This window comes from Ruditapes philippinarum, unplaced genomic scaffold (assembly GCF_026571515.1).
Source record: "Ruditapes philippinarum isolate M1 unplaced genomic scaffold, ASM2657151v2 ctg638_1_1_1_1, whole genome shotgun sequence".
Lineage (NCBI taxonomy): Eukaryota > Metazoa > Mollusca > Bivalvia > Venerida > Veneridae > Ruditapes > Ruditapes philippinarum.
This window is the reverse complement of record NW_026861796.1, coordinates 13,727-26,904: the sequence shown is the minus strand read 5'-3', so window position 1 is coordinate 26,904 and position 13,178 is coordinate 13,727. Positions and strand designations below refer to the sequence as shown.

Here is a 13,178-nt window from a genome sequence, read left to right as displayed (position 1 = left end):
CAACTAATTTATTTTATAGGATTGTTAAAAAATCATGTATTTTTAGTCTTTTTATTGAATATTAATAACACTGAAAATTCCCCTTTTTTGGCATTTACGCGCTATTTTTCCCCACCCAATGGGCACTGACCCCCTTCCCCCAAAACTGAAAAAAATCACTGATTTTCTAACTACCACACATCAACATATTTTAATAGAGGCAAACATTGTATCTTACCATAGCCAATAAATATATATATATTTATTTCAAACGGGTTATTCATTTCAATGACACAGTAAAGGTCATATGGTGACTTTCCAGCTTTACAGGTGGAGGAAGACCTTGGATGCCCCTCTATACATTATTTCAGGCATGAGCCAGCACCTGAGTACAACCACCGACGTTCCTTAAATATTTATATTAAACCCTAGTTGAACATGAACTAATTACCTGTTCAGCCATTTAGGTGTGCTACATAACTGTGGCTGTGCCGCAGATTTCCCATAGAATGATGAAGATAGTGGTCCCAGGCATTGACGGCTCTTGTCGGAACTTCTCTGTAGAAACTGATCACTTGATTTTGAACACGATCTATGAAAATACAGTTATAAGATACTTTTACTTAAATTAAAATTTGAGTCACGTCATGACAAAACCAACGTAATGCGTTTGCTTACCAACCCTTCATCAAGTAGCGAACAGCATGGATCCTGATCAGACTGCGCGGATGCGCAGGCTGGTCTGGATCGATGCTGGTCGCAAACCCATTATGTTGGTTTTGTCATGACATGGCTCATTTATTCATACTTGAGAACAAACACAATGCATTATATTTTTTAAGAAAACTTCTTTTCTTAATACTTATAATCATTTATGTTAGTATTATTTTTAATTCATGAAATTCATTGACAGCATTTCTCTCTGTTAATGAAATTTATTGACAGCATTACTCTTCTATCTACAAAGGATCAACTTCCGTTTTTGATCACGTCAGATGAATTAGCTAATCTCATCATCAGAAAATAATTAAAGGAAACACCAGACTGTTCCTCATCCTTGTGCAATAACTAATTAACTGCTTATAAATTTAGAAGCACTTATTACGTTACTGACTAAGGTGACAACCTATGATCTAACATTAATGAACAATTCATAGCAATTGAAAAACTATCAGTTTTTCTTACAAACATATCTGTTGTTTACTCACTTTATCAGATTTTCTTTCCCTTCTATATCCATTGAATCTTTTTTATGTGACTTCATGCTAATAATAGAGGTAATTTTTTTAAATATGGCATAAACCTTTAGTTAAAAATGGTACACTATAAGTGAGGCACTATGTGATAACTATATGAAGAAACATTGGCGACAATAATGCAAAACGTATTGTTTTTCTATGCAAAAATGTTATTTTACCGTTACTTTGAAAAAAAAACAGAAGCTGTCGGTAAGACAGCACATATAACTATTCTCTGTGCCCCAACAGTAAAGAAAAGGGGCATAACTCTGTAAAAAGGTAACTCAGGTTATGGGATATTTGCATATCAAGCAAGATAAGAACAAATGCATTAAGTTTTAACCCATTCCCTTCAGTAGTTTTGGAAATACTAATGTGCATGCAAAAACTTAACCTTAACGCATGCATTATTTCTGGCAAAAAATCTATAAACAATATCACCAACCTAATGGATCAATCTATGCCAGGGCATAAAACGATAATAAAACGATATACACTTTGTTACGTTACCTTGTAAAATTTTGTGAGTAATTTTCTTTTTCAATTTTCATTGCAGGTGGTGAATTGCCGATGTGTGTAAAAAGTCCTGTCTTTGCTGGTGTTGTATTCACACAAACCTCAGAATTGTTTACTTGCGCTGAAAAAATATAATAATCTTCTACAGTGATCTGAAACAGAAAGCCATAAATGTAACCTGTACTAGTGATACTAATACTTCCCAGTTGCACCATTTACTACACACTGCGGTATACCGTACCCGGGATATTGCTCGATATAATGAGGACTTTCATCCCATTTCGCGACTTTGAACGAGGACAGAAGGTAAGTTCAGTGACGATATTTAGTCATTTTGAATTGGTTTGATATAAATTTTATAGAAAAACAAATACTTCGATAATTTCTTAAGTTACTGAAAACCCAAAAATGTTGAGAAATAGCTTTGAAATGTAAAAAGGAGGTAAAATTCGTCTCTTTGCTCGCATGATAAATGACCTCGGATCAGTCAAATTTGATGTTTTTGTGCATATACTTCCTTAAAAGAAAAACTTGAATCGAGTGAAATGTGATAATGATGATAATGTTTATGTTGTAAATATTCAATCAACATTAGAACCTCAGATGACAGTGCATTTTTGAGAATAAATACACATGTCAGTGTACCGAGTATTGCATTGGAGTTGCCCGCCGGTGTCACGAGTATTGCTTTTTAGTGTAACGAGTATTGGTTATCAATATAGAGTAAATGCAAGTAGTAAACAGAGTATTTACCACATTTAATCTTAAATATTTCTTATTGTGCATACTTAATTACACTATATGTGCAGAATATGCAGAGTTCGGGGGTACTTTACTGGATACATCTGCGAATAATCCAGATTTTCATTCCTGCTCATGAAAAATCTCAGTCCAACGAACTCAGCAATTTTCTGTGTTTACAAAGTTCTCGTTGCCATCAACCTTTCCAGAATTTGTCAATAATTATTGCGAATCTTACTTTAAATAGTAAAAAAATGCATCCAAAGTGCATTAATGCTGCCTCAAGATTGTCAATAGTAGACGGTATTGAGCAAGACAATGTGTGTCTCGGTTCAGAACTGTTCACTAATTCCCGGGACCCTCAGGGCTCTACCGACTGAGCAGTTTGAACTTGTAACAGGAGGATTCAATGAAAACAGCCATTTTTCGCCATATGTTTATGCAGTAGAAGGTTAAGACAATACCGGCATGCTTGGACGGCATAAGCCCGCGGGCCAATATTTTACTAAGTGTGTCCATATGTTTCTTTAGGCAAACTTGCCCTGTAAAAACCCTATTATTAATGTCATCTTAATATGTTTTTTATTCTTCTTCTTTTCAGAGATGGGTCTCCTTGATCACAGTTTCTTGAGACATGTATTTAAAGATTTTTGTCGTCAATTTTGATGGTTCTACCCTGCACCCGTCCCTGCTTCCGACCCTGGACACACTTAACGTAACTTTATTTCATCCATAGTGTGATTTTCAATCAAATGGGAAATTAAATCTTTGTATTTGCCCGTAGGAAAAGAGGACCAATAACACTGAAATCTGAAATATTTGAATACATATCAAACAAACAGTGCATTATCAGCAAAATAAAATGGAATCGATAAACAGACGTAAAAAATAAACAAAAATATCGATTTTCCATACTAATGTGCTCATTCTGTTTTGCAATACACTGTACACTTAAGTTGTGCTATTTTGCAATACTCTGTACACTTAAAATCAATACTCGGTACACTTTCTTGTATCTTTTTTGGCCTATATCTTTTTGTACTTTCATACTTTTTGCCTGAAATTTGGCCAAAGCATACTTGGATTGTGAATAAAAAAATTGCTCGATTCAATTTTGTTTATATTGGTAATATTATAATTTCTAACGATTCTACAGTATCGCGGTCAGTATTTTCTAGTGAGCAGCAGATCGTTTAGGGGTATTTTAATCGATTTTACAAATACCTGTAATACTTTTAATTCTTTTAGAGCTACAAAAATACCTCTAGATGTATAAAACCCATTTAGATAAATAAAATAGCCATTAGTTTGGAAAATATCGTCGCTGAACTATCCTTCGTTCCCCGTTCAAAGTCGCGAAATGGGATGAAAGTCCTCATAATATCGAGCAATATCCGGGGTACGGTATACCGCAGTGCTACAGTTTCAGGGAAGTGTTCTACTTTTTTTACATTGCATTGTTAATTAATTTGGATGCATTTTATATATTTTATTGTATCTGTGCATAAAAAGAAGGTGCGACTTTGTTTAATAAATGACATCTATAATATGCTCTTTTATGTCATTATATCATCTTAGTAAATTATTCCATTAAGTAACAATGGTACAGTTAAGAGATGTCGTTTTAACAGAAGACGCATTTCAGTTTATATTTCGAACGATATTTGACATATCAATACATATTACTAATTGGACAAAATTTTTTTTTTTTCAAAATCAATTGGCAACAAGAGCTGTCACCCAAGTGATGAATGCCCCTGAAAAGATTTCTAAAGCATGCAGGTTTTATAAAAAGAAAAGAGAATGAAAGTAACAAATTGCTGAATATTGTTCTTTGTATTATTGTACATGTAATCTCTAATTGTGATGACATGAACCTTCAAAATATAACTGTGACTTTGACATTTGAAGAAGGGACATAGTTCCTGGATGCGACAAATGTTGTTATGAGATAGACATTTGTACCAAATTATTTTAAAATCCCTCAATGCATGACAAAGTTACAGTCTGGACATGATTGTTGTGTAAGTGGGGACAAAAGGAAAGACTGACATGAGCCTAAGCCACAACATATTGTCTTGATGTGGTAGACATTTGTGCCGACTTGAAGCCCGGACACGATTGTGTGTACGTATTAATTCTAAACTTCAATATGTAAGTGTGACCGTGACCTTTGAGGTATAGACGTAATTCACGGACGGGACACATCGTCTTCATGTGGTAGACATTTATGCCTAGTTATTTTAAAATCATTCAATGCATGATAAAGTTACAGTCCAGACAGGAATGTGTGTACCTATTTACTCGAATTGCGATAATATGAAACTTTAAAATGATAGTGTGACCTTGAACTTTGAGGTAGGGACGTGGTTCTTGGACGCGACACATCATCTTGATGTGGTAGACATAATATTTTGTGCCAAATTATTTCAAAATCCCTCGATGTATGACAAAGTTACAGGCTGGACACAAATTAAGTGGGGACTGACGGACGGACAGACGGTTCCATAATATTACGCCTCCCTTCGGGGACATGAAAAAATATAATTGATACATCAGTCTTGTTTCTATCAAAGCAGACAAATGTAACCCTTATATGTCGCTTTTTTCAAGGCGACACAACAAATCAAATTCTATCTGCAGAACATTACAGGGCTTTCGTTTGGTAAAATTTGGGGCCGAATATCGGCCCCATTCCCCCACCAAAAAAGTGTGTTTTTCCCCCTAAAACCGAAAAAAATCCCCCTTGAAATCCCTTGAAATTAATTCTTAACGGGCATAGAAAACGCCGATCAGCGAATGCATATTTCGCGTACGGCAACCGGAAATTAGTATGTATTCCGCGAACGGCAATCGGAAATTAGTATGTATATATTCAAAAACGTTCCGGACGGGTTTTAGCTTCCAACATGTCGCACAATTTCAAGTCGTACCGCAAAAAAAAACAGAAATATTTCATGAAAGCAGCTTAATGATATTTATTTGTTAACTGAATCTTACATTCACTTTTTTCTGTTTTTTTTTCTGAATTAATATTCCTCTGTGGAAATTCCCCTTTTGATGAAAAATATTTGAAAATCATGCAAAATTCCCCCCCTGCATGGACCCTGGCCCCAGTCTCAAAATGCTAACGAGAGCCCTGCATTATCAATGATACATCAATATTATTTCTATCAACACCAGCTCTACACAATGTGACTTACTATGCTTCTTTGTCATGACTTCTTTACACAGTGCCTCTATCTGTTTAGCTACACGTTTATCAGGTGTCTTCAGGTAGAAGGAGATCAGGTCTTTGTCATGTTTATTTCTCGTCACGTCTATCAATATTGTATCCTTACAAACATACTTCTTCAACGTGTCCACATTCAGCTGTTTAAATGATTATTCAGATAAGAATTATGTCAAGGATAAAAAAAAATAGTGCACTGCAATTAAATTTCTTAGGGCCAATTTGAGGCTCTTTTTTCCATTTTTTTTCACCGTCAATGACTGTGACTATGATCATTCTAGTAGCCTTCCATTTTGCTTTATTTTTCCCTGAATCATCAAAGTTTATTTTTTTACTCATCCTGGCAGGGCAGTTCAGCTATTTTGTTTAGACCCCTGGCTTAAATCGGGAAAATTTAAGAAGTTTTGAGAATTTTTTAAAGTTTTATTCATAATTATGATCATATAACCTGTCACTACATTCTAGACACAAGTTGAAACAGATCAGATTTTCTAAAAAGTAAAAATACTACATGTAGATCTATGTGTTGCAGCCTTTGGGATCGGTAAAACAGGTATTACTATAGATTGGTAATTGGACCTTATATTGGACCCCTAGTAATGCGATAAATATTGCCCTGCAGCGAGTTCTCCGTAAAAATACATGCGGATAGGTAAAATTTTATATCTAAATTGAACATGGCCATTCAAAATATTTAGCAATAAGTGTATACCAGGGTGTTCCTAAGGGTCATTTTGACTAAGTTTTACCGACTACAAGGTCAAATCCCCATGATTTTAACATAATTTGACACTCAAATTAAAATCCTGAGGGTCAAATCAGGTCTTTTGGAAATTTGAAGGGTCAAACGGACACCCTGGTATACCATCCATATCTTTTGTCAACAAGTGTTAACTGAAGTCTACTTCGAAAACTTACTGGATAGTTTAAGATGGATGATTCTGAACAGTCTAACTTCATTTTGATCGACCAGCCTATCTTGTCATCTTTATCAATCACAATAGCACCACTTTTCCACTTCATAGAGCCAATACATCCTGAGCTACCTCCATACTTCACATTACCTGGGAAAATTTCCACTTTCTCATTTGGCTTCATATCTCCAAATTTTTAGATAATCTCTGTAGAGAAAAATATAACTTGAAGTGTTAAAATGTAGAAAATTATAAGTGTTAAAATGTAGTGTCTATTCTAGAATTTTGAATACTGTTGGGCGTTAACACCCTATTCCAACACCTATCAATTTTTAAAAGTGGGGTGGCCCCAATGGGGATAATTATTAACTTGGTGGTGTATGGACTTGTATCTTATTAGGTTAGAAAAGTTTTGTTGTTTTTAATAAACATTTTAAATTACTTTTTTCAAGTAAATAAAATGATGGCCCTAGATTGCTCACTTTTGAAACTAAGCAAACTACAAGTTAACTATTCAACGCCACATATGGTACCACACCATTTATCTGTTTATCAAAGTTCTAAGCATTGGGCCACATTTAAAAAAGTCTTTGTTTGCTGTCTCCCGACCCTACTTTTTAGAGTTGGGTAGGTAGGTAGGGATTTTTTTTTTTTTTTTTTTTTGGAAATACATAAATGTTTTTGGTTTGATTCTGTCTGATGGAAAAAACGATTTAATATAATTTTGAATAAACATTTTAAAATTGATATATCTTACTTTTTATTTCAGTTTGTAGATCTTCCAATTTAAGTCAATACAAGAAGTATAGTTCTTTTTTATAAAAATACATGTAACAAAAGCAAATTTCAAACATTTACCCAACATGTGAGAGGATGACTAAAACACTCAAATATACGTGAATGACTTGAACACTCAAATATATTATGCAAGATAACTACTGAACAACAAAAGGCATCATTATACATCAAAAGTTTAAAGTCTGCTTACATTTTTTCACTTAATGAATAGTAAGTAACAAAACCAGAAAATAAAACTTCAAACACTATGCAACTTCAGACAAGTAAACAGTTAAGCCACAGCCCTATTCTCCTAATTGTGGAAATACCAACAAAATTTAGGTTCACATTAGGCCTAAAAAAAAAATTGATGTGTTTCTGGTGGCGAGGCGAAAAAAAGTAGGGTCGGTAGGTCGGACTTTTTTTTTTTTAGTCAATCAACGATTGTAGATATGTCAGATACGGATTATATGTACTTTAAATTATATTCTATAGCATATAAAAGTACTTAAAATGTTAGACTACCAAACCTAGTCTTCAAAATTTTATTTTGAAATAAATTTTACCAATGGCATGACTCGACTTTCGTTTTCATTTTTTTTATTCTTACCGAACAACTGGCTTCAATTTTAATATTATCACTCTAAACATGACCATGCACGTCCGAAAAATGTTTTGAGCTGTTTTGCTGTGGTCTATTAATTTGATTTCCTGTTTTGCCAAACTATGATCGTATTTTTAAAGAAAATCGCCAGCAGTGACACTTCGGCTGCTTGTTGTGCCGCCATATTAGCCGGTGCGCGTTAATACGTAATTGGAACCCGAATCGTCTGTGCCTCACATCGTTGTCGACTCGCAATACTAAAACCTGTCTTCTGTACGGGCGCCATTTTTTTTTGTACATCGATAAAAAACTTTGGGTTGGCGCTAAAAAATAGGGTCGGTCGGGCCACCGGAAACACAACCTTTTTTTTTTAGGCCTTATTCATTTTTTATAGGACATTTATGGGGAATGTTTTTCTTGTGGTCTCACAAACTTGAAGTACAATCCTATACTTTGTTAACAGTTCCGGATTTCTCTGTGCTTCTAGCTCAGCACAATGGGCACAAATATCTGGTCCAATGTTGGAGGCACAGTAAGGGAACTCCATGTGAGATTGGCAGGAAATCTACAGTTGTACAAACAATCTCCCTAAATGCAGCGCATCTCCTATGAAAAAAGACAGAAGGCAAATTAGACTTTATGCAATACAGATTTTGCCAAAAATGCAATTATTTTAACATTTTAATTATACAAATACCATGGGAAATATGTAAGAAAGAATAAAGTCAGGTTTCTTCTTTCAGTTGATTATGTAAAAACATTTTGACATCACTGTTTCAACAAAATAAGCACAACAATGTGCAATATCAATACTAACCATCAACTGTAATGACTGAAACACAGCTGTAATCAAATTTCTCAAGGTTGTGTGTTAGAGATCATGTTTCCCTGACTGTCAATTTATTCTTGGACAAGTTGGAAGAAAAATACCTTGGTTTAACGTATTCAGTGCATGGAACAAATAGCCTTGCATTTTGAGCCACTAGAAGACTATTCTTAAAGCCCTGTAATAATTAGAGGTGCAACGATACCTTTCGATGCATCGAAAACTGGTTTTTTTCGATTCCCGATACCAACTGTAACATTTTCGATTCGATTCCCCACCCAAAAATAAACATGGGAAAAAAGTGAGAGTTTTAGTCTTTCCCTTCCCGCTTTATCATACAATTGGCCAATTAAAACTCGGTCATCCAATCAGTGGGCGCGTAATGTTTTATTTTCAGCGATAAAAGTCAAAATGGCTACCAACATCAATGTTGATAAAATAAAATTAAAAAATCATCCTAAAGAAATTAAAATCAAAGGTTTGGGAACACTTTGGGTTTCGGGAAGGCCAGGACACCGATAAAGCTACTTGCAAAATATGCTTTACGGACGTGTCATATCCAAAGTCCGGCAGTACGTCTAATTTAATGCAACATATGAAACGAAAACACGATGTGGACTTGTTTGGTAAGCTTTATCCGTGTCCTGGCCTTGGTAAGCTTTATCCGTGTCCTGGCCTTCCCGAAATAAGTTTGATTAGTACTACAGTAAGTAGGCATATTTGACATTGGGATTGATTATTATTCTTTAGTAAAATGTGAAAAAAGTGATAATTTCATGAATTTCATTTTTCCTGTATTGTTTACTAGACTAAGAAGTATTGTGTGACAACACTGACATTAGGATTGATTATTCATTTTACATATTATGGGAATTATAAACAGAATATATGCATATCAGGTCTGACAACCTTGTGAAACTGTGTTCATTATTAATTACTTTACAATTTACATACTTTGTTAAATTCCTAGTCAGCAGAAGGTATCTGTGATAGTCATGTTACTGAGATGATTGATTATTTGCCTGATTAAAATTATTTTCCAAATAGACAAGAGCTTTTTATTATCATAAACACAATTATTAAGTCAAATAAGTTTATATAATAGTTATATTACTGTTATTACAACAGAAAAGCAAAGCACTAGGTTGAAGGCAACTGACTTTTGGAGCAGACAAGCAGAATTATATACCAAAGATAAATTAGTAATCAGAAATGTATCGAATCGAAAAAAATCGAATCGGAGTGTCTAAAATCGAAATCGAATCGAACATTTGGTGTATCGTTGCAGCCCTAGTAATAATGAGAAAATGTGATACCTTTAATATTGAAATGAGTGCTGAAATGGTTCCAGTACTAAGACAGGTGGTATTAAAAACAATAAGATCAGTGCATTTGCTGGTTGAAGGAAAATGATTATTAAATAAATAGGCTACTGGTAATTATAAATGAATGAGTCCATACAAGAAACTTAATTTATTTACAAAAACTTTATTTTAAGTCGATTACATGAGCATTCAATACTAAATTAAGTTTTTAACCAATTTTTTCGATGTCAAAGCATACCGTAGGAACGTCCGATTTTTTCGGGTAAAAATCCTCGGCGTCATTCAACAGATCGGCCCATGTCCAGACCAATCCGTACTCGTGGAGGTTATTTTTCAACAAAGTTGAACAGGAGCCAGTATTATACGTAATAATAACTGTTGACGAGATGATAAAATACTCGTATTCTTCTAACTTTTGTTTTGCTTTCGCAAAATTGTAACGGAAGTGTACACAATCGACATTTACCCGGCGGTACTTGATTGTCGATACGCATGATGAATAGTACACGGGAACCAGAATACTACACGCCGTTATTGAACGGATATCGGTAAAAATATGCGGCACCCAAAAAAAAAAAAAAATGGTCGGCGAGAGCAAATAAAATTTTTCGGAAACGCAGCGTTTTTTTTAGGGTCGGTCGGGAGACAGCAAACAAGCTATTTTTAATTTTGGCCTTGGGTTCCAGTGGTTTTTTTTCCACAAAATATTATACGAAATTCAATCCTATTCCGCCATCAAAATATTTCCCCCCCCACTCAAAGCCGAAATTTTCCCCTATTAGGCAACCCAAATTTGCCTGCAATCAATATCATGTTTTTGCAACTGCCGAAACATGTTGTATGTAAACAGGAAGTACCGAATAATGTCTTTTAGCTAGGTTCTAAATTCCTGAATGGGGACAGGAGTATTTGCATGTTGCAGTTACGATTTGACTGCACTTTTTGTTGGTTATGTGTTTTTTTGCTTAAGATTTTTTATGTGCAATCCATTCAATGGAGAAAAATAAGGTTTATGTCAATGTATGTTATTCTGAAAAGGTTTCGCAATGGGTCTAGTCTAAACTTTAATGCCCCAACAGCCGCATCAGATGTAAATTTTTTTTTTAAAAAAAGCTGCTTAAATCTTGGAAGCCAGAACTAGTCTAGATCTACCAGTGACCTAGCAGCAAGATCACTGGCACAATTCGAATCGCCGTAGAAAGGATTTCATGATCAATTAAAACTAAAGTGACCTACTATATTGTCCGTAAACGGAATGATCTGTATAAACTTCTATTTCAGATAACAGGGATATGGTCATAATTTTTGTTCAACCGGTTTTCATGGTTTACAACCGGCCGGTCTACACAACAAATTTCGATAAAAATTGATTATTTGTGCCTAAATTTTGTGACTTGCGTTAAGGGCATCTTTATTATCAAAGACATCAACAACAGTTTATCAATCCTCTCAAGCAATCCACTCAAGCATTTAAAAAACACAAAAAATTTATAGAAAACAACAAACCATGTCCCGCGAAATAAACCGGATGTTCAACATAGTATAAAACCTGTTTTCTACGGTACGGTTTTCGGCATAACGCCCCTAAATTACCCCGTTCTTTAATTCACACGGATACATTACATTCTAGCGGTATTTTTTCCAAAATTAATATTATCACCCTATTTTGCAGCTGGGAAACTTAAAGATAGGCAAAGGATAAAAATAAATATCTACAATTGTAAATCGTATTTTGTGTAAATCTTAGCTATATCTGAGTAAAAAGCGTCTGTACGTGACATAATTAACACTTTTCAATTTTTGGTTATTTTTACACTTATATTTTTTCTGGAAAAAGAGAGTGAGCTAATTATCTGAATTACCATGGAGCTAAACATAGTCGTACATCTGTGAAATTACGCACACAAGTATTAAGTACAGACATACATCAAATAGAACATTAATCTCGAAAAATTGTTTCCAGGTCTGTCGTGTAAAAAATAAACCGCAGTGGAGTCCCTTCAATATTACAAAACTAACTTTTCTTTAAACATTGATTCTCATTAAATTCTCCGAATCCAAAATTGAATTTATCATTTTCAACCTTTTAATTTCAATTTTATGTGAATTTGTTAACAACTTCTGTATGATTTCAGTTTACAATATTACTGTTTTTTATATAGTTGTTTTCTCACAATGTCCAGCTGGTGTTTGGGTAAGGTCAGTCAACTTTAAAACTTTGTGTCTTTATCTCACTCACTCACTCACTCACTCACTCACTCACTCACTCACTCACTCACTCACTCACTCACTCACTCACTCACTCACCAAATCTCACACACACACACTCACTCACTCATTCACTCACACAACACTTGTGAAACTCTTTATAATGATTGTCATTCATTTAACATTTTCTGTTGACAATGTGAGAATAATCATGATGATAGATTTAGAGATAATAAGGTATGTTTGTAAAATCAAAAAGGGTCATTTGCTTGACAAAACAAGTTTGAGGTCAAAGGGCATGTGTGTTGTCGAGGTATTGGTCAGAAATATAAAAGGTCAATGTGACCTTGACCTTTCACCTAGTGACGCTAAAAACATTAGGATTCATTTATGGGTCTTGAAAATCTTCATAACAAGTTTGAAGTTCCTAGGCCCAGGCGTTTTTAAGTTGTAGTTTTTTATGTTATCTATCGAAAACGTTGTGATCTATATATGGACTGACCAATCGACCGACAGATCAACCTGCATGTGCAAATGTTCCAATGGCCGGGGTTAGAGGCGTTGGCATAATTATCAACATTTTTTGAATGTTTGACTTTTGAATGTTTGGCAAATCCGGCATTCCATCTTTTTGCGTACAGTCCTACAGTCTTGTTTTATATGCGACTACTATAAATCTTAGGCTATAAATGCGTTACTCTTAATCTTTGTTCTTGCAATTGAAGATAAGAAAGTACGGTGGTCATCAAAAATATTTTATCTTTCACGAGTGCACGCGATAGCTACTACGTGCGGATGCAATAGCCCCTACTTCGGTC

General features: G+C 34.6%; 1 protein-coding gene across 2 annotated transcripts in view; it reads right to left on the bottom strand.

The window, feature by feature from the left end:
* Positions 1-11,718, bottom strand: part of LOC132716818 (ubiquitin carboxyl-terminal hydrolase 37-like) — a 37,317-nt gene extending 25,599 nt beyond the window's left edge. For both annotated transcript variants that reach the window (XM_060700153.1, XM_060700154.1), the window contains exons 1-6: positions 11,659-11,718; positions 6,625-6,827; positions 5,678-5,846; positions 1,728-1,854; positions 1,188-1,244; positions 431-571 (exon numbers count right to left, since the gene is read on the bottom strand). In XM_060700153.1, the coding sequence (XP_060556136.1) occupies positions 431-571; positions 1,188-1,244; positions 1,728-1,854; positions 5,678-5,846; positions 6,625-6,804 (674 nt within the window). In that variant the 5' untranslated portion in view covers positions 6,805-6,827; positions 11,659-11,718. The remainder of the gene's footprint in view (positions 1-430; positions 572-1,187; positions 1,245-1,727; positions 1,855-5,677; positions 5,847-6,624; positions 6,828-11,658) is intronic.
* Between the last annotated feature and the right edge of the window lie 1,460 nt (positions 11,719-13,178).